At 35.4% G+C, this 23,120-nt stretch overlaps 1 protein-coding gene across 4 annotated transcripts in view; it reads left to right on the plus strand.

Moving 5' to 3' along the window:
- Positions 1-23,120, plus strand: part of sdk2b (sidekick cell adhesion molecule 2b) — a 922,804-nt gene that overhangs the window by 789,505 nt on the left and 110,179 nt on the right. For all 4 annotated transcript variants that reach the window (XM_030121445.1, XM_030121446.1, XM_030121447.1 and 1 more), the window contains exons 14-17: positions 6,132-6,268; positions 9,542-9,689; positions 18,412-18,552; positions 22,267-22,448. In XM_030121445.1, coding sequence (XP_029977305.1) covers positions 6,132-6,268; positions 9,542-9,689; positions 18,412-18,552; positions 22,267-22,448 — 608 coding nt within the window. The remainder of the gene's footprint in view (positions 1-6,131; positions 6,269-9,541; positions 9,690-18,411; positions 18,553-22,266; positions 22,449-23,120) is intronic.

Consider the following 23,120-nt stretch of genomic DNA (forward strand, 5'->3'; position numbering starts at 1 on the left):
TTTTTTTTTGCTCTATAACAAAGGTAATTGGAATACCTGTTATCAAGTCATGGTTGTGTTGGTTACCTACATCCATGTACGTTCATTTCTATATAAGGTCAGTTCAAGATGTTGTAATATTATATTGTACAGCGAATATTCCAACCAATCCTCTGAGAGCAGGTGTTTGGTGGTACAAGGAAGGAAAAACTCCGGTCCTGAGGTCTTCATTGCTTCTCTTCTTTTCTGCAGTAACAACAGTGTGCATCATAAGCTGCCATTAGATTAAAAATGGAGCTAGAATAGAATAGAATACAATACAATAATGTATTTATTTATTCACTGTTTGTTTCTGTAATTGTTTAACCTTGTTTTTACTTTTAGCCCCCTCACCCCCTACCCCTCAAGGAGTCATTGGTCTTTGATCAGGCCGCATTTGTAAATAAGAATCTGTTCTTAATTGCTTGCCTGGGTAAATAAAGGTTAAATAAAATACAATCAGGGATGGGAATGGATAAGAATTTTGCGATTCTGATTCCATTAGCGATGTTGCTAATCAATCTGATTCCTTATCGATTCTCTTATCAATTTTCATTGGGTGAAGTAATAAAAGAGTATGTTAACTGTCTTTTATATTTCCATCTCTGCACAGAAAATATAATAATGATGCCGGGTCAGTTCCGGGGGGGGGGGGTCAAACTTAAGAAGCTTTACTAATTCCTCTATGTGTCCCACTCTTGTGCACCTCATTTTATTTTTCCCTACCTTCAGAAACTTTTATTTGAGGGGGCAGGATGTTTGTTGCCCCCCCCCCCAGAACCAGGCTTAGATGATGCCCTGGTGTTTGCTTTGCCGTTAGATTCACTAGCGTCGCTAAGTAGCGTATCAAACAAACACTTGGCATTACTGCAAATGTACTGCCTGCTCTGTGGACAAATGTTTGAGCAAATCATGGGTACCCACCCCACCCCCCCACCCCCAAGTGTTACAAGTGTCCCTGGTGTCGTCTTTCTGTGTGAAATATAGCCATACTTTGGAGCGTTTCTGCCTCAACGCCATGTTGGCTAAGTTCTAAACCAAAACAGTCAAAAGCAGAATCGTTAAGCAGGCAGGCAAACGATTCCAAGGAATTGAGCTACTGGGAACCAGTTCTCAAAAAGAACCGATTCCTGATTCCCATCCCTAAATACAACACAACACAATCGGCTTTATTGTCATTGCAAAATACCTTTGTACATTGCAATAAAATTTGGTTTTATATTCTTTAAGGTGCTCAAGTAAGATACACACATCAATTATACATCCAAGAATAAAACATAAGTAATAAAGATCCTCCCTCAGTCTCCTTGGTGATTAAAACTGTTAATCATATCCATTTAATGGAAATGATGACCTATAATCTTCGCCTACAACAACATATGGGTGTAAAGTATTTGAAAAAATGGGACTTTTTCATTCAGTCTGTTGACATTAAACAGTATGTAAATGTCTGAATGTACCTGTGACCATTTCTATGGAAGTAAATCTGTGTCATCCGATTTTGAATTATAAAAGCCATTGAATTTCTAGCACTGAATTTTTTTTTGCACTGAAATTAAGTATCTTAATTTTTGTCTCTGAATTCAACTATGTTCATAAATTTAGAATAACAAAAATTCAGATACAAAAAATGCAGAAGCAAAGAATACAGATACAAAAAATTCAGAAGCAAAGAATACAGATGCAAAAAATTCAGAAGCAAAAAATTCAGATGCAAAAAATTCAGATCACACATCCGCGCTGACTGTCTTCCTACATCGGCATCACTTGACCAACCTAACATAACTCAACTGGCTGGCTGTCAGTTTGACTCGAGATAGAATCATTGCTTATCCTTGGTGTCCTGGATGTGTGATCTGAATTTTTTGCATCTGAATTTTTTCATCAGAATTTTTTGCTTCTGAATCTTTTGCATCTGAATTTTTTTTATATAAATTTATGAACATAGTTAAATTGAGAGACAAAAAAATCAGATACTTAATTTCAGCGCAAAAAAATTCAGTGCTAGAAATTCAATGACTTTTATAATTCAAAATCTGATGACTAGGGATGGGAATCATTAAGAATTTAACAATTCCGATTCCATTATCAGTTTTGCTTATCGATCCGATTCCTTATCGATTCTCTTATTGATTCTCATTGGGTGAGGGAATAAGAGTACAAACAGGTGTGTTTGCATTAACTGTCTTTCAACTTTCCATCTCTGCACAGAAAATATAACATATACAGTATGTGCAAATAATAATAACAGATGACGCTGGGCCCGGTTCGGAGGGGGGGCATACAGTGAAAGTGAAACTAAAGACGTTTTACTAATTCCTCTATTGCCGCATTTCTACTACGTGGAACCACTTCGGCTCGGCTCGGCTCCCGTTGTTGTGCACCTCATTTCCTTTCCCTTCTTACCTTCGGAAACTTCTATTTGAGGGGTAACAACGTTTGTTGCCCACACCAGAACTGGAACCGGCCCGGCGTTCACTCTGCCACTACATTCACAAGCGCTGCTAAGTAGCATATCAAATACGTGACAGTCCTGTAAATGATTTACATGCTGTGGACAATTGTTTGAGCATATTGGAGGGATTCCACCCTTTTGAAGACATGGAAGCTTTGACAGTGTTCCAAGTAAGTGGACCTGGTGTCGTCTGTTTAGACCGTTTCTGCCTCAACATCATGTTGGCTACGTTCTGACCAAAACAATGAAGCGTACGCGTGACGTCATCGCGCATGCACAACGAAGGCAGAATCGATAAGCAGAATCGTTAAGCAGGCAGACAAATGATTCCAAGGAATCGAGCTACTGGGAACCGGTTCTCGATTCCCATCGCTACTGATGACACAGATTTACTTCCATACATTTTTCTGTTTGTTTTGTATCTTATACTGAAACAAATAAAAAATAAAAGTATAAAACCGTTAAGTAAAAAAGACAATGCAAGTGTAAAAAAAAGTCAAGTAAAAAACGGCCGTAAAAATGGAACCGGCTAATATCAGCAAAACCAGCAGCACACAAAACAACACCGATTTGTGATGAAACACTTCAAATTACAACTATGACAATCGGACAGAGCAGTAACATGAATCATTATAGTTAGCTACTTCCATTCCCATCTTATTCGTTTTTCCTCACTATTCTCCTGTACAAAGACATGCTCTGTGAAGCTCCACCATACCAACACACACCTACACCTACACCTACCTGTACACACTGGCAGACATGCTAGAGGCTCTCACACCTCTCAGCGCCACAAACCCACTCCTGCTATTCCATCTTTTCTTATCGACGCCTCTGATTCATTCCCACTTAAACGTCGCCTGTTCTTCCTCACCTTCTCTGTCCTCATTCTCACCTACCCTAACACTCTTCTGACCACAAGGGAGCCCTCCATGTGTGATGCCAGACACATCCTAGCCTCCCTGTATGTTGTTTTTTTTATTTTTTCCCCTCCTATATCAGGTCTTTTTGCTAAAACTTTGCCTTTTTTTTTAAGCACATGGTGATATAGTGCATTAAGGCGAAATTAAATATGATTGAGACGTGTAACTTCCCCTTCGCCAAACCGAACGGCGTCTTTTTTTATTGTCTCCCTATCGGATGTCTCATTGACTGCCTGCCTTTTGACTGAGTTACTCTCTGCATCCGCTTTCCGCTGTAGACTTTATCTGCCAATCTGTCTCTGCTTATCTGAAGTTATGGTAGAATAAATTAATGATCCCAGCTTTGATCTCATTTATTCATGTATTTTTCCTGGCTTCTGTTTCTTTATTCCTCTCAATCCGTTTCCCCCTCCGGTGATATCTATCTCATTTTGCCCGCTCGTGACCGTCTCAACAAGGTCTTCGCTGTCTTGTCTCGTCGTATTTCATCGCTTGTCGAACCCACGTCTCTTCTGTTGAAAGGTTCGGTTTTACCGTAACCCAGGGGTGTCGAACTCATTTCAGTTCAGGGGCAACATTCAGTCCCTTATGAAAATGTTTATATCTACAAACTATCCTTTAAAAATGGGATTAACATGAACAACCATCAACCTGACATTTAGTAATAAAAAAAAGAAGTACGATTTTAACAATATGATGCCTCAGTTTATCATTTTCAGATTATATTAGATCTGCAAATACACAAAACATTTAGTAACAGGCAGAATATTGTTAAAATTACACTTGCTTCTCTTAAGACATTTCAGCATGTTCATATTTGTTCACATTTTTTGTGAAAGGATAGTTTGTAAATATACACATTTTCATGGAATTAAACGTTTTTTACGCTAAAACAAAGGAGAAAAATGTGGAGTTGTCGTCAATTATAGGTTATTATGACAGTATTTTACTGGTCCGAGCTACTTGAGACCAAAATCATTAATTGTTAAATATCTTAGGTGTAATTTTTGTGTTTCACCAACTCATCCCGCAGGCTGGGTTGGACCTTTTGGCGGGCTGGTTTTGGCCCACAGGCCGTAGGTTTGTCACCCATGCCTTAACCCATAAAGACCCAAACATCCACCGGCAACCAGACCCATCTACTGATGGTCCACTAATCCTATCAGTCCATGTAAAAATTTGTTATTTTTTATATATTAAAGTGAAGTATATGTTGTTTGTTTACAAAGTTTTGAAAATATAAACAGACACCTTTGGCACAGGAACAAATTTTGCCTCGTTTTCTTCAATCAAAATTGCTGAAGTGACAGTTGGGGGTACTTGGCTAAAAATCTACAGGGTGGGGAAGCAAAATTTACAATGAACATTTAGTTGTTTTTTCTCAGCAGGCACTACGTCAGTTGTTTTGAAACCAAACATATATTGATGTCATAATCATACCTAACACTATTATCCATACCTTTTCAGAAACTTTTGCCCATATGAGTAATCAGGAAAGCAAACGTCAAAGAGTGTGTGATTTGCTGAATGCACTCGTCACACCAAAGGAGATTTCAAAAATAGTTGGAGTGTCCATAAAGACTGTTTATAATGGAAAGAAGAGAATGACTATGAGCAAAACTATTACCAGAAAGTCTGGAAGTGGAGGAAGCAACAAAAAACGTACCAAAGCTTTTATTAAAGCTCTCAAATCCAGAATCCTAAAGGATCCAACCAAATCCATGAGAAAAATGGTAATTGAACTTGAGGTAGACAACAAGACCGTTAGAAATGCAGTAAAATATGATTTGAAGTTCAAATCTTACACAAGAACACCAAAACACTTGTTGACAACAGCAACAAATCCAACTTTAGCAATTTTTGGGAACCATGTTTATGGCCGCCTTCTAGCCCAGATCTAAACCCTCTGGATTCTGCTATTTGGGGCGTTTTAGAACATGCTACTAATAGAACATCACACAGCAATGTCGACTTTCTTAAAGATACTATTAAAGAAGAATGGGAGAAGTTGTCGAATATCTCGAATATCTGAGGAACACTTGCGCAAGTTTCAGGAAGCGTGTGAAGGCAGTTATTGAGAAAGAAGGAGGACACATAGAATAAAAACATTTTCTATGATGTCAATTTTCTTGTGGCAAAAAAATTCTCATGACTTTCAATAAACTAATTGGTCATACACTGTTTTTCAATCCCTGCCTCAAAATATTGTAAATTTTGCTTCCCCACCCTGTATATTTCAGGGGGTAGTCCACTGTAAAAAGTTTGAGAACCACTGATCTACAGGATGAGTGAATTAAATGTAAGAAAATATATGATTTTCTGTTAAGAATTCAAAATACAGAGGATAATATCATAATAAATGGTGATAAATCACTTAAGAAACATTAAATACAGAGAAAAATTCACAAAAGTATCACTGGGTCTTATGGGTTAATCTGAGCTTTTATGGACATCTACATAATCAGTGAATTAAATATAGGAAAAAACTTGATTTTCACTGGAGAAAAAAAAGCATAATAAGGAGGATAATATTACAATAAATGGTGATAAATCACTTAAGAAAGGTTAAATAGAAAGAAAACTTCATCATTTGGGAACTGCCACAAAAGTATCACTGGGTCTTTTATGGGTTCAACTTGGACCAGAGACTCCTCGCATTCCTCGGACCCTGTAGAGGATTGGCCGTGATGGCAGGGATGCTTTATTTATCAAAGTTGTCCCGCTGTTCCCTGCAGGCAGCTGCCCCATGCCCCGGAGAACCCAACCGCCATACTGAGCACATCTGAAAAAAGAGCCATCGACCTGGCCTGGGCCAAGCCTTTCGACGGCAACAGCCCCCTCATACGATACATCCTGGAGGTTTCTGAGAACAGTAAGTCCCGTATTAGCTCATCTTTTCTAGTCACGCAACCGTCTGTCGCATCTTTTGCTATGCTTTCTGTCAGTGGACACTACTCTGTACTCTGTGTGCTCTTCATAATTTATACTGGATTTAGTCCTGGTATAACAGGAGCATCCTCTTGGTATTTAAGTCTAAAAATGTTAAATGTGGATTGTTCAGATACTTTTTTTCCCCTCAATATTTGAATTTCTGTGATGTCCAAAGTAAATAGAGCAGAGGACTTGAAAATGAATTGATCGTCATTAATTAATAATCAAAAAGACTGAATAAGAATGTGCATCAAACGTGAAACCACTCATTGGTTTTCATCTCATATTTGAGCTGCGCTACTGATTTAGTTTTCCACTGAACATGTTTTTTATGCCGAAGAAATACATGAACACATGAATTCTCCTTTACACATATACTATTGGTATGTCAATATACATGTGTATGTGTATGTGAAGATGATACGTGAGGTTAACTATTTAGATGTTTCATATATTATGCTGATAAGAAGCTAAAGAATAGACTGTTGTGTGGAGAAGGGGCGGGATTAAATAAGTTATACTTCCTCCCACTTATTTATTTATTATTATTATTATTATTATTATTATTATTATTATTATTATTATTATTATTATTATTATTTTTGTCACACTTCGACCTGAAGTGAGGGTAGGTTGCCGAAAGGCTGCCTGGAAAAAGTCTAATTTGGTCTTAAAACTAAAGCAAAAACAAGACAAAGTCCATTTGGTTAAAAAAAAAAAAAAAAAAAAAAGGTGAAGAGCTTTATTGCCCTTAAGTGCATCCAAGGCAATAAGCTAACAATAACAACAAAAAGTAACACAGGTCTGCACAGCCCTTCTCTAACTGCCCTAAGCAGTGTCAGACCCCCTCCATTTAAAGGCTAGGCCCCTCCCACTGGACCATACCATTTGTAATTGGCACTAATTAAACATTTCATCTCACTACATACATTATTTTCCATAGTTAAGTCAAAAAAAACAATTTATGTGTTTTTAAAAACACATCAAAAGAGTCATCTTATTACTTATAGCATTTACACCCTCTTTAATACTCAGAAAAACCTGGTAATGGTGCAGTGTGACAGGCTGAGCCTATGGTCCTCGTTTAACTCAGGCACTATAAAAGGCAGCCTGATGCTCCCTTCAGGTCCTTTTCCACTGCCCAGAACCAGGAAGCACTATGGTAAGTAAAGGAAAAAACAGAATTAGGAACAAAATTTCACATTATAGAATCTAATCTAATTAAAGACCTAATTCAAAGTTATTTGTGTTTGTGTGTGTTTTTGTACAATTTCATGGGAAAAACAGCCCAGAAGACTTACATGTTTAAATGTAGCCCAGTGTGTGCACCCACCAAGCTATCTATAGTAATGCTACCTGGCTATTGTTTGCCATGTGGAAGAAGTGAATGTTTGTTGTATGGTGTATGATTAGTGACATGGGTGACTGCCACACACACACACACAGAGCACTATATATATATATATATATATATGTATGTATGTATGTGTGTATGTATGTATGTGTGTATGTGTGTATGTATGTGTATGTATGTGTATATATATATATATATATATATATATATATATATATATATATATATATATAGGTGCTTCTATGAAACTGGGTTAATTTTAGTACCTTTAGGCACTTTTCCAGCTTTTTAGACCCAATAATAAAAGACAAATTTACACATATTTACCCCCAGGATGTACCTAATGATGAGCTCAGATAAAGAAAAAAAAAATTATACTCTTACTCTGAGCCATCCCAAAATCAATGAATTTTTAATAAATTTTGGGGCCAAAAATAGGACCAAAATTGGGACAGGAAAAGCTACCTCGGTGTCAGCGCATTTGATCTGAAAACATGGCGGCTGTAAATGGTCTTATATAAGACTGTAAATAAAGACACTGTGTTAAATTTGAGGATTCTAGTGTTTTTTCTAATCCAGACATGAGGATTTTTCATGAATCTCAGTCTCATTCCAGGTTTTGTATGTAACCTATCGTGTCCACTGACGTTACATGCGGAACCTGCCCATTTAAACACAAATAAATCGTGAGTGATTTTGCAACAGCTATCATTTTTGTGAAACATTCTGCCTAGGATAATTAGTTCAATTCCCAAAATGTACCTGTGAGAGAATAAAAAGATATTCAAAAAAATAAAAAATTTTGTGTCCTTTTTACAGTCTTACATGCAGATTTTTGTATAAAAATAATATTAAAAAGTGTTTTATCCGAAAAATAGTTTCTCTTTTATCTCAGTAAATATTTATTCTTAAAATAGACCCAAAGTGCTTCCAAACTTGCTTCATAACATTAGTCTACATCTGGTTGGAATTTTTAGCCCCCATGTCCTGTTTTTAGGGACCAGTTTCATAGACTCACTCACATACATTTTTTCATGTTTTCTTGTAATTTATTTTATTTCTAAGGACTAAGTAGGATAACTTTTGTTTTGTTGCATATTCGAAATACACTAAACTGAACTGAACACTCTTTTTTTTTTTCATGACTGAGGAAGTTATTTGATTTTAATTTGTCTGAAACTGCAAACTGCAGCCATAGTAATAATAAGGATATGCTGAAAATAGAAGTGTTTTAATAGGATAACACATAACATCTATATTGACTCTTCTTAAAACATTTAGACCAATTACATTACTTACTTTGCTAACTTGTCTACTTGCATTGAAGATGTCAAAAAGTTGGCCTTTTGTATATTTCAGTATTTTTCAGTATATATTTGAAGTCAAATTTTGTGCAGTTTTTATTATACTTTCAATCTGCTGCTAAACAGAACAGAGCTGCTGATTTTCATTGTTCCTATAACAGTGACAAAAAAGATTCTGTTCTATTCTATCACATAAATATATTCAAATTAATGTAAGTTTCATTTGGTTACGTCTCAGTGCTGTTATTTTGGTAATGTCTTCAAATATACTGCGAATAAATGCCACCAAATATAATGGGAATAAAACATAAACTTCTTTCAGACTGAGATATATCAGATACATTTTTAATGACAGCAAATCCCATGATCCCTCGCTACTTCACACTATTGTCAAACTATGACTTACGTTTTTTTTTTTTTTTTTTTTTTTTTATCCTTAGACCCCTCCAGTGACAGAAATTACACAGTGTGCGTTTAAAAAACTATACGTTTGAGAGGCGTGTTGCTGCAATTTTCTCCCCGCTATGTCTGACTTGATTTTTTTTCTTTGTTCTAGACGCTCCGTGGGCCATCCTGCTGGCTAACATCGAGCCAGAATCCACAGCAGTGACGGTCAATGGTTTGATCCCAGCACGTTCCTATCAGTTCCGCTTGTGTGCCGTTAATGATGTGGGGAAGGGACAATTCAGCAAGGAGACAGACCGGTGAGCGACTGACGGATATCACACCATGAGATCATAGATTTTATCATCCATATTGCTGCATTCCATCAAGTCATCCCAGTATTATAACAGGTTAAACCCAAACAGAGGTAGAGAAAGTATATACAGCTGTAGAGAAGGTATAGACAGTGTAGAAAAAAAAAAACAGACAAACCCACTGAGATGTGGACTTCATCATGTCCTTTGTCACTGGGTTTTAAGAAGCTGCAAGTCACTATTTTTCCTGCTGCTGTCACAGAACTGAACCAGCTGTGGTAATATATTACACATTATTTATTTATTTACTTATTTATGACTTTATTTTGTATTTATGTAGGTATTGACTAGGTTTGAAACTTATTTATATTGGGTTTTTAACTTTTTCATTCTGTTAATCTTGGTCTTTGTCCAGACATTTATCTTTATTTTTTATTTACCCATGTGTCTTTTACCGTTCATGAACTGATTAGTGGATGTTAGAGCACTTTTTTTTATTTATATCATATAGTCAGCTCATATTTTGGCCATTATGTTTTGAGAAAATTCATCATCACACTGCAAAACAAATCTACCTGCAGGTATAAATAAAGATCTGAACCTGATGCTAATGCTCATGCTAAATTACTGAAAACACAGATGACAGTGCTCACTAGTGTTCAATACCACCAAGTAATTTCAATTATTTGCTAAATGTTAACATTTACTATTCACATTTACCATATAATAATTATAATAAGGAAAAATATAGATTTTTGACGACAGTAATCTCAACTGTGTGTAATTTATACAGGCTAATTAGCACTAGCTTGCTCAATTAGCATGCTAGCTGACAGATCATGCCATAAAATACAGAATTAATGCTAATATTAGCCTATGTAGCTAAACTAACAGACTCCCCTGCATTATTAATACCAATGAATTCAATAATTATTGTATTAACAAAGCCTTTGACTGTTGTGTTTACAGAATTTCTAACTTACAACTAAAGTAAAAATGTGTGTATTAAAGAGAAATTCCGGGTTAGCAGGTTAGCAAGCCAGTTAATCCAGGTATCTTAAATAAATAACATATTGTTGTCCTGGAATGGGATATTATATGAGGAGACCAAAACTGTTTTTGTACCATGCTATTTAATTTTACCCATGTGTCTCTTACCGTTCATGAACTGATTAGTGGATCTTACAGCACTTTTTTTTATATATATCATATAGTCAGCTCATATTTTGGCCATTATGTTTTGAGAAATGTCATCATCAAACTGCAAAACAAATCTACCTGCAGGTATAAATAAAGACGTGAACCTGACGCTAATGCTAATGCTATTGCTAAATTACTGAAAACACAGATGACAGTGCTCACTAGTGTTCAATACCACCAAGTAATTTCAATTATTTGCTAAATGTTAACCTTTACTATTCACATTTACCATATAATAATTATAATAAGGAAAAATATAGATTTTTGACGACAGTAATCTCAACTGTGTGTAATTTATACAGGCTAATTAGCACTAGCTTGCTCAATTAGCATGCTAGCTGACAGATCATGCCATAAAATACAGAATTAGTGCTAATATTAGCCTATGTAGCTAAACTAACAGACTCCCCTGCATTATTAATACCAATGAATTCAATAATTATTGTATTAACAAAGCCTTTGACTGTTGTGTTTACAGAATTTCTAACTTACAACTAAAGTAAAAATGTGTGTATTAAAGAGAAATTCCGGGTTAGCAGGTTAGCAAGCCAGTTTATCCAGGTATCTTAAATAAATAACATATTGTTGTCCTGGAATGGGATATTATATGAGGAGACCAAAACTGTTTTTGTACCATGCTATTTAATTTTACCCATGTGTCTCTTACCGTTCATGAACTGATTAGTGGATCTTACAGCACTTTTTTTTATATATATCATATAGTCAGCTCATATTTTGGCCATTATGTTTTGAGAAATGTCATCATCAAGCTGCAAAACAAATCTACCTGCAGGTATAAATAAAGACGTGAACCTGACGCTAATGCTAATGCTATTGCTAAATTACTGAAAACACAGATGACAGTGCTCACTAGTGTTCAATACCACCAAGTAATTTCAATTATTTGCTAAATGTTAACCTTTACTATTCACATTTACCATATAATAATTATAATAAGGAAAAATATAGATTTTTGACGACAGTAATCTCAACTGTGTGTAATTTATACAGGCTAATTAGCACTAGCTTGCTCAATTAGCATGCTAGCTGACAGATCATGCCATAAAATACAGAATTAATGCTAATATTAGCCTATGTAGCTAAACTAACAGACTCCCCTGCATTATTAATACCAATGAATTCAATAATTATTGTATTAACAAAGCCTTTGACTGTTGTGTTTACAGAATTTCTAACTTACAACTAAAGTAAAAATGTGTGTATTAAAGAGAAATTCCGGGTTAGCAGGTTAGCAAGCCAGTTTATCCAGGTATCTTAAATAAATAACACATTGTTGTCCTGGAATGGGATATTATATGAGGAGACCAAAACTGTTTTTGTACCATGCTATTTAATTTTACCCATGTGTCTCTTACCGTTCATGAACTGATTAGTGGATCTTACAGCACTTTTTTTTATATATATCATATAGTCAGCTCATATTTTGGCCATTATGTTTTGAGAAATGTCATCATCAAACTGCAAAACAAATCTACCTGCAGGTATAAATAAAGACGTGAACCTGACGCTAATGCTAATGCTATTGCTAAATTACTGAAAACACAGATGACAGCGCTTACTAGTGTTCAATACCACCAAGTAATTTCAATTATTTGCTAAATGTTAACCTTTACTATTCACATTTACCATATAATAATTATAATAAGGAAAAATATAGATTTTTGACGACAGTAATCTCAGCTGTGTGTAATATATACAGGCTGATTAGCACTAGCTTGCTCATTTAGCATGCTAGCTGACAGATCATGTCATAAAATACAGAATTAATGCTAATATTAGCCGATGCAGCTAAACTAACAGACTCCCCTGCATTATTAATACCAATAAATTCAATAAATAATTGTGTTAACAAAGCCTTTGACTGTTGTGTTTACAGAATTTCAAACTTACAACTAAAGTAAAAATGTGTGTATTAAAGAGAAATTCCAGGTTAGCAAGCCATTTTATCCAGGTAACTTAAATAAATAACATATTGTTGTCTTGGACTGGGATATTATCTATGGAGACAACTGTTTTTGTACCATGCTATTTAATTTTGCTATTTATAACATGGGGCTCGACAGTAAATTCAACAAACTGCAGGTGTTGGCTCTTCTACGTTTCATTTTTGAGCCTCTTTAGGGATGAACACTCATTACAAATCAAACTAAACCTTACTTTGGGCTACATCATTATGACAGTAAAGTAAAAATCAAATAAGTGAATAAACAGAACATTAATCAGGATTACAAACAGGACCATTACGACAGCATATTAGGTCACAAAAGAAAATAAAAATGTGTCACTACGAGAATAAAGTCATTATATTTCGAGAATAAAGTCATTATTTAACAGGAATAAAGTTGTAGTTTTAAAAAAGTCATTATTTAACTAGAATAAAGTAATTATTTAACGAGAATAGTCATAAATAATGAAAATAAAGTTGTACCTACTCATCGAATAATGTAGAACTTGGAACATTTTGTGAAGTTATACTTTCATTAGGGGTTTGCACACAGCCATATTCTAAGCCTATCCCCCCATCAACATATTGCTTTGCTGTAAAACCGGAAACTGTCGAATTTTCAAAATATTACGACTTTAATCTCATAAAAGTACGACTTTATTCTCGTTAAATAATGAGCTTTTTTTTCTTAAACTACAACTTAATTCTCATTAAATAATGATTTTGTTCTCGAAATATAACAAATTTATTCTCATTAAATAATGAGTTTTTTAAAACTACGACTTTATTCTCATTAAATAATAAGTTTTTTTTAAAACTACGGCTTTATTCTCATTAAATAATGACTTTATTCTTGAAATATAACAACTTTATTCTTGTAGTGACACGCGTTTTTGTTTTTTTTGTTTGTTTTTTTTCTCATGTGGCCCTAATACGCCATCGTAACATATAGAGTTACTATAGATAAGAATCTCAAGTCATGACAACAGTTTCTTAACATCTTACTGCAGCTTTTTTCCCACATCTTATGACTTGCATTTTTTATTTCTTTTTTCCAAACATATCACATCATCACATATCAAATACTAACATTAGAGCATTGGTAAATTACTCACCAATAACCAGAAGGGGTCTTCATATTGCTATAGTGGCTTTTATCCTGCACATATCAACTTTGAGTATCCATGTATATAATATATGTATCGGCTAAAATTTACTTAGGGGGTCAAATGAGTGGCCATTTTTTGTCAAAAAAAAAAAAGTTGTAAGAAATGCATAGAACTGTGTTGAAATAATGCTAATACATTTGTGCACAGACTACTGATATGATTTGACAGTGGAAGCTATATTTTCAGAAATATTGCATTTTGAATAGCACGTGTATGTGAAAACTTTTGCTGGTGGACGGACGTGACATTACCCATGATGATCTGGTCAGTACCAGTACTTTATTAGTAATAAACTTATATACTTACTATTGCTAATTCTCCTCTTATTCATAAATGTTAGTATTGTGGATCTAAAACAATAACAGCTGACACAAAAACACAAAATGTGGCAGTGGATGGATGTGACATGGTTGTTACAGATCCCGTCATACTGATGCTCGGCAGCCATGTCACTGTTTCCACAAATGATCCCTGTGCAAAAACTAGGATCAGAATTATTTATTGTAGTTTATCATCATACTAAAGAGTAAATAACAATAGAGAATTGTTATTTCTTTATAAAAATGCTTATTATTAGAAAACTGTTGATTTAAAAAGTGACGTGTGACATCAGCACAATACTCCATATTGCAACCTGTAAAAATAAAACATGTGATATGTAAGATATAATCTTGTAAGAAAAATTGGGAAATCTAAAAGAATAGAATATTTGTTTTTCAGGTAAATTCAGTTCAAATATAACTTGGCCATTTGTGACATGAAAATATAGCATTAATTGTGATGAAATTGGACATTGTTGACCTGAAAACATAGTTCATATGACCATCAACATGTTGCAACAGAACTGAAATCCTGTACATTTACATAACTTGCATTTACCAACACAGAGTTCCTTTGGGGATTCACTTATATTGATTTCTTATGCACAAAGACATAAATAAGACCTCTAAGCAAATTTTAGCCGATATACACTGTAAGTATCCATACAAATATACACACATACATACATAAGGTATGTGTACATCTTTATTTTTTTAACTAAATACACAAAGTGTCAAAAAAAGAGCACCTGAAAGAGAACTTTAGGACTGCCAATAATGCACTGTTCCCTTGACAACAAGATGGACAGATCGGTCGAGTCAACAGTCAGTGAAGATGGGATGCACTGAATGTATGAGCCGACCAAAGCAGATACAAACATGCAAACACACATTCACACAAACACCCACTATCTCACACATTGCAAACCTCAGGAGGGATTTAGGCTGGAGGCGAGATCGAGTTTGGCCTCTCCGTGGCCTTAGACTACTCCATCCCTTCCCTCTCCTCTCCTCCTCCTACCAGTCTGTCAAACCAGTTGCATCGCCAGAGGAAAGCGATGGGGGATCTCGGTCTGTGGGATACGAAGAATCTGGCACCAAATGCTCTGTGACACCATTTGGGACCGATTCAACACCACCGATTTCACTTCCATTCCTCATGTGGCAGGTTGTGTTGTAGTATACGTGTAACATTTAGGCTAAATACCAGGGGGATCTGAGGATTTTCTCCGTTTAGTCCAGTCTCTTAGAATAGGAAGGGAATGGAGAAGGCAGAGAGACGATAAGGAGCAATTAATGGAGCAGATAAAGTACAACTGCACCATTTGAGCTGTCTGCTTGATTATTCTGAAGTTTAATGCTTTTAGTTTGAGATTAAAAAAAGCTCTGTATTCATGAGTTTTTGTTTTTTTTTTCTTTTTTTTTCAGAAAGGAACTGCTGCACAATTCTATTACGACAATTAAGAAAAAAATGTGTATAGAAATAATTTATAGATCGCATTGTTGTTTTGTGTAGAAGACGTTTTGAGAGTTTTGAGATTTACACAGCGTCTGCATGGTCCATGAAGGAAGCACCCCCCCCCCCCCCTCCCCCTTCTCTGACTCTCCATTGATTAGAGCTTTCTATATGATTTATTCAATACTGATTGCCATTTAGTGTCAGTTTTATATTTCTAGAAAGTGAAGTAAGCATTTTAACTTTTTTTATAATTTATTTTCCACGTTTTTTATTTTGTTTTTATTTAACCTTTATTTAACCAGGTTGGTCCCATTGATATGGGGGATCTCTTTTTCAAGCAAGACCTGGCCAAGATGGCAGTGATACAGTCACATCATTACAGTTTTACACAATAAAAGCATTTGCAACCATAGAAAAAAATATATACAATTAACTGAAACATTTACAGACCAACTGTCTTGAGTCCAGAGTTTTAACGCTTTTTTAAAATCAGTCAAAAGAATCAGAGTTTATCTATATCTTTAGCTATTTTTCATATTTTACATTACTTATATGAACAAAATAAGTTGTTAAATCAATCTGTAACTTCCAAATTTCCCTTTACGCACAGTTAAGGTGTGGTTTCACAAGTTCTTTCACTTTTTGTCAAAATCGGAAATGATTTTTCAGCTTCAGAGCCCATTATCATCGTCACCGTGTTCAGAGTGTTCCCGTACAGATGAGTCTGTATTCTACTGACAGCTGAAATATTCTGCATATTCTGCCATTATAACAGGCTGCCTAGGTGTCTTCATGTTGTCTTTGCAAAAAAAGTGTCAGAAAATGTCTTTTTTCGTCAATTCTTTTGCACATTTGTTTTCAGGAATAATTTAACTTTCAATATCTGGCCATTAATTCTCATTATTTGAAGTAATAAATGCTTAAAACAGTGTGTTTTAGTAAAAACTAGGGCTGGGCAAGTTAACGTGTTATTACTGCGTTAACGCATTCATTAAATAACGCCAACAATTTTTTTAAAATCTCACGTTGATGCTGTTTTATTATAACTCATATTCTTCTGCTCCTGCTTGTGTGTGTGTAGCGGTTAGCTCGGCAGATAGACAACAGGTTTAACAAGAAAAGCCGGACTACGAAAACTTCTCTCCTAATCTTTTACTTGAGACTCACTGTAAAACTGCAACATACATACAGAATATGTCTGAGTTATGTTCATTGCCTTAGTACATTTACATGGCATTGTACATTTAAATGAATGGGAAAAAGGCCGCTAGCTTGATGCTAACTTGAATGGGAAAATCCATAGACACACTAACGATTAGCATTTACAGATTAATTTCAGATTTACAACGTCTTTTTATCCAGCAAGAAAGGTTCACATCAGATATATTTTATACTATTCATTCTTACAACAACTGAACATAAAATACTCATAGGCAGACATTTGTTGGGCCATACAAACAGAGTGAAAGAAACTTATCTGTTAGTTCCTTCTTATATCTGAACTGGCTATGGGAACACCGCAAGTACAAAACATACTTTAGTGCAACTTATTCTGACCACTAGAGGGCCCCCTTTGCTTGCTTTGAACAACTGAACATCACATATTATTGGGCTTATTAGTATTAGTACTTATTAATGGGCGTAATACTCCTGTCGGTCACTCACAACCGGAAATAAACTGGTGGGGACATAAACATGGAGAAAAGTAGTGGTCTTTTCCATGGACATTTTCATTTTAAATGTCTTCAGATGGTGGGGTTGAGAAAGACACAGTTGTTTGTAAGCACTGCAATGTGGAATTATTTTTTTATCACCGGAGTACTTCCAGTCTGAAATATCACTTAAAGGCAATACACGCTGTTAATGCCGGCAAACCCCTCCCCATATAATTATGCAGTTAATCATGATTAATTGCAGAAATCCATGCGATTAATTGCGATTAAAATTTTTAATCGCTGCCCAGCACTAGTAAAAACACAAAAGAATGGACTTCAGAAATAACCGTAAATGTCCATAACAACATTTTTTGAGATTTAAAAAATAAACTTTCAACTATTTTACATCATCTCAAACATGCTTTTTGGTCTTGGACATTCAGTATCCATATCATGGCTTCATATTTTTTTTTATTTCCAGGTGTTTTTTAGCCTGTGTGGAAGTTCCTTTCTACTCGTAATATCGTCCCACATCGCTGCTTTAAAGTGTTATATAGTGTCGGAAAGCTCAGGATCTCAGCTTTCCGATGCCATTTGAATTTTGTAGATAATGCAAAGGGTTCAGGAGTGTCAGTATTTTGAATGCTGTAAAGTGCAAAATTCGGCGCTGGAGAGATTGCAGTTGTTAAAAGGTTAAAGTAATAATAGAATACACAGCCACCCTACTGTTCTGAAGGTGTATTCAGGTTTTCCCATCATTAAATACAGTGCAATTTAGTCACTAGTCAAGTAATTTGAATGCTGTAAAGTGCAAAATGCAGCGCTGGAAAGATTAATATGCAACACATGTTGTAGTTGCAGGTATGACAAAAACAGACATTTATATGACAGACTCCTAAGGGTTAATGATGAGCTCTGTCTTCCTTTTTTTCATACGTGGACATCTGTGTGTTTTGCAGGGTCTCTCTCCCAGAGGAACCCCCCAGTGCTCCTGCTCAGAATGTCATCGCCAGCGGACGCACCAACCAGTCCATCATGATCCAGTGGCAGCCTCCGCCTGAAAGCCATCAGAATGGCATTCTCAGGGGATACACCGTCCGGTAATGTCCAAAAAGACCCACTAATGCCTTTTATTTTATCGCATATTCTCGCTCATATAATTCTTATGCGTTTTGTGTTTTCTTTTCTGATTGGTTTCTTTTGAAATCTACATATTTTGCGCCCCAAGACGCTGTACACAACCCATGTACGCTGTCTAATACTTACATGAAAATTCCTCCCCCGGAGTACCACGGATCTGTGTATTTCTGTTTCTTGCTTTCTTCTCAGTCCATTAACTAAGCGTAGTAAGCTGCTTAAATTAAATAACACACAGTACGTTTTATTTATTTAAGATCCCTCGCTGTGTTGGTTGAGTGTTGCGTAAAAAAAATAAAAAATAAAAATACAGCTTCGTCTGTGGTAAAACTAAAACATACTGTATAATGCCCATCCAGACCTTTGAAAAACTTCCTACTCTAACAGACAGTGTCAGCAAAACGCCAAACTGACTATAAATCCTGTAAACATGTAATTAGTTTCATTTTCTGTCAAGTTTTTTTTTTTAATTTATTATTTATTGCATCCAAATGAAACAGCAGGTGTTTTCCAGACAGGACTCAGAGCTGTCTGTGCTTTTTAATGGCTGATGGTTGCTGGTACATTGTCGCCCCCTATCATGGATACTAGTGTACTGCAGGTCCAGGCTGGAGCACACAGTTAGATTTGATGTCATCAGCACACACTGTATACCCAAATAATCTTTTTTTTTTTTTTTAACCCATAAAGACCCAAACAGCCACTGGTGACTGACCTAAGCTGTTTAATACCTGTTAATCCACTAATTCTATCAATCCATGTAAATAATTGGTGTAAAATGTAGTTTTTCATCTTTTCATAGTCATCAGATATGACCTATTTGGACGTTCAGAGGCTTCGTAGTTACTGCGGAAACACTGTCATCTTCTGCAGCATAGATTCATCAGTAAAACCCATGGAGTTGGATCAATGACAGTGGATGGACACACTTGGTTTATGTTCAGTTAATGATAGATTTTACAGAAAAAGTCACATTTTCTTCAGTTCTCTGTGTTTTGATACAATAACCCTCAACTTCAATCTGAGATTCAAAGAACAAATACATGATCAGTGAAATAAACACAGGAAAATACCCAATTTTCCTTTAACAATGCAAAACACAGAGCATAATATTATAATAAATGGTCATAAATCTTTTAAGAGAAGTTAAATATAGTGAAAATATTATTTTGGAATTGCCATAAAAGTAGCACTGGGCGTTTATGGGTTAAAGCGATCGAGTGTAAAATTGCTGATTGCATCACCTTAACCTATTAAGACCCAAACATCCACTGCTGACCAAATGCATCTACTGATCTAAACTGTCGATCCACTAATCCTATCAATCCATGTAAATAATTGGTGTAAAATACAATTTGACATCTTTTCATAGCCATTAGATATGACCTATTTGGACGTTCAGAGGCTCCGTAGTTACCGCAGAAACACTGTCATCTTCTACAACATAGATTCATCAGTAAAACCCATGGAGTTGGATCAATGACAGTGGATGGACACACTTGGTTTATGTTCAGTTAATGATAGATTTTACAGAAAAAGTCACATTTTCTTCAGTTCTCTGTGTTTTTGATACAATAACCCTCAACTTCAATCTGAGATTCAAAGAACAAATACATGATCAGTGAAATAAACACAGGAAAATACCCAATTTTCCTTTAACAGTGCAAAACACAGAGCATAATATTAGAATAAATGGTCATAAATCTTTTAAGAGAAGTTAAATATAGTGAAAATATTATTTTGGAATTGCCATAAAAGTAGCACTGGGCGTTTATGGGTTAAAGCGATCGAGTGTAAAATTGCTGATTGCATCACCTTAACCTATTAAGACCCAAACATCCACTGCTGACCAAATGCATCTACTGATCTAAACTGTCGATCCACTAATCCTATCAATCCATGTAAATAATTGGTGTAAAATACAATTTGACATCTTTTCATAGCCATTAGATATGACCTATTTGGACGTTCAGAGGCTCCGTAGTTACCGCGGAAACACTGTCATCTTCTACAACATAGATTCATCAGTAAAACCCATGGAGTTGGATCAATGACAGTGGATGGAGACACTGTGTTTATGTTCAGTTAATGATAGATTTCATAGAAAAAGTCACATTTTCTTCAGTTTTCTGTGTTTTTGATATAATAACCCTCGACTTTATTCTGGGATTCAATGAACAAATACATGATCAGTGAAATAAACACAGGAAAATACCCAATTTTCCTTTAACAATGCAAAACACAGAGCATAATATTATAATAAATGGTCATAAATCTTTTAAGAGAAGTTAAATATAGTGAAAATATTATTTTGGAATTGCCATAAGAGTAGCACTGGGCGTTTATGGGTTAAAGCGATCGAGTGTAAAATTGCTGATTGCATCACCTTAACCTATTAAGACCCAAACATCCACTGTCAACCAAAGACATCTACTGATCTAAACTGTCGATCCACTAATCCTATCAATCGATACGATGATCGAAACGATGGTGTAAAATGCAGTTTGACATCTTCTCATGGTTATCAGATATGACCCATTTAGATGCTCAGAGGCTCTGTAGTTACCATGGAAACACCGTCATCTTCTACAGCAATGATTCACCAGTAAAACCCATGGAGTTGGATCAATGACAGTGGATGGAGATGTTCAGTTAATGCTATATTTTACTGAAAAACTCACCTTTTCTTCAGTTTTTTTCTGTTTTGATACAATAACCTTTGACTTTACTCTGAGCTTTTATGATCATCTACAGCAGGGGTGTCAAACTGATTTTAGTTCAGGGGCCACATGAAGCCAAATTTCATCTGAAGTGGGCTGGACCAGTGAAATAGAAGCATAATAATATATAAATAATTTCAACTCCAAACTTTGCTCTATGTTTTTAGAGCAAAAAAGGTAAAATTATGTGATGAAAATGTTTACATCTACCAGCTATCCTTTAAAACAATGTGAATAACATGAACAAACTGAAATTTCTTAAGAAAACTAAGTGCAATTTTAACAATATTATGTCTCAGTTTATCATTTAAACATGCAAATTACCACTAACAGATCACAGCGGATCAACAAATACACAAAACATTTAATAACAGGCAGAATGTTGTTAAAATTACACTTCAGACATTTCAAAATGTTTATATTTGTTCAGGTTATTTGTGTTTTTTTGTGAAATGTTAGTTTGTTTTAGTGTAAATACAGTAAAATGACATGAAAATTTTGACATTTACAAAGAGAAAAAAATGGAGTTGTGTGTATTTATGGGTTATTATGATAGTATTTTACTGATCTGATCCACTTAAGATTAAATTGGTCTGTATGTGGAACCTGAACTAAAATGATTAATATCTTCAGTGTAATTTTTGCATTTCACAAATTCATCCCAGGGGCCAGACTGGACCCTTTGGCAGGCCGGATTTGGCCCCTGGGCCGCATGTTTGACACCTGTGATCTACAGGATCAGTCAAATAAACATAGGAAAATAGATGATTTTCATTGGAAAAAATGCAAAATTCAGAAGATAATATTATAATAAATTGTAATAAATCACTTAGGAAAGGTTAAATATAGGGAAAATGTCATAAGGGAACAGTCACAAAAGTCACACTGGGTTCTTACGGGTTAAATGCCTACCAACAGTGGATTTACTCAGTCTAATATTGCTTCTTTGGTTCCTAGGTACCGGCTCACGGGACTTCCTGTCGACTACCAAATCAAGAACATCACCAGCCCAGATGTGACCAACCTCCTGCTGGAAGACCTCATCATCTGGACCAACTACGAGATTGAAGTGGCCGCGTACAACGGGGCGGGGTTGGGTACTTTCAGCCATAAGGTCACCGAGTGGACTCTACAGGGAGGTGAGCCCATCTGAGACCGAAACCCACGTCCCCCGTTATGTGTCGTTTCCTTTATTTACTCACTAATGGCTGTCATTTTCCCTGCTCTGAAAAGCAAAGTGGCTTTTCTAAGCATCATGAATATGCATGCTCCAATGCGTCACTTCACATGATGCAACTGTTGTTATTATACACAAATAAATGCGTTCTGTCTGGTAGAAAACAATTATATCACCGTCCAAAACATCGTCTAAAATACCATACTTACTGCGATTTTGCTTCCATGTGTTAAATAAAAATAAAAACAGTCATCTGTGCATTTTGGCATTGAATCTAAAAAAATCTAGAATATGTTAAATGTTGGCTTGTTAAGACTTTTTTCACCGCTTACTCAGTTTCTATGATGCTTTTCCAAAGGGCGAACTAGAAAATGACTTTAACTCACGATCAAAAAGACTAATTAAGCATGTCTATCAACGGAATACTTCTAATCTCATGTCGATATATGAGCTACAGCAGAGTCGGTTACTTGACAGCCTTCCACAGGACATGCTTTTCTTTTCTAACACTCTGCAAATGATGGTGTGTTTTTGTGTAAAGAGTGAAACTGAGCAATTTCAACAACACATGCACATTCGAAAATAACATAAATACAAAATAAGTGATCTTTCATTAGATATTTTAACTTATGAG

Source organism: Sphaeramia orbicularis, chromosome 19, assembly GCF_902148855.1.
Source record: "Sphaeramia orbicularis chromosome 19, fSphaOr1.1, whole genome shotgun sequence".
NCBI classification, from domain to species: domain Eukaryota; kingdom Metazoa; phylum Chordata; class Actinopteri; order Kurtiformes; family Apogonidae; genus Sphaeramia; species Sphaeramia orbicularis.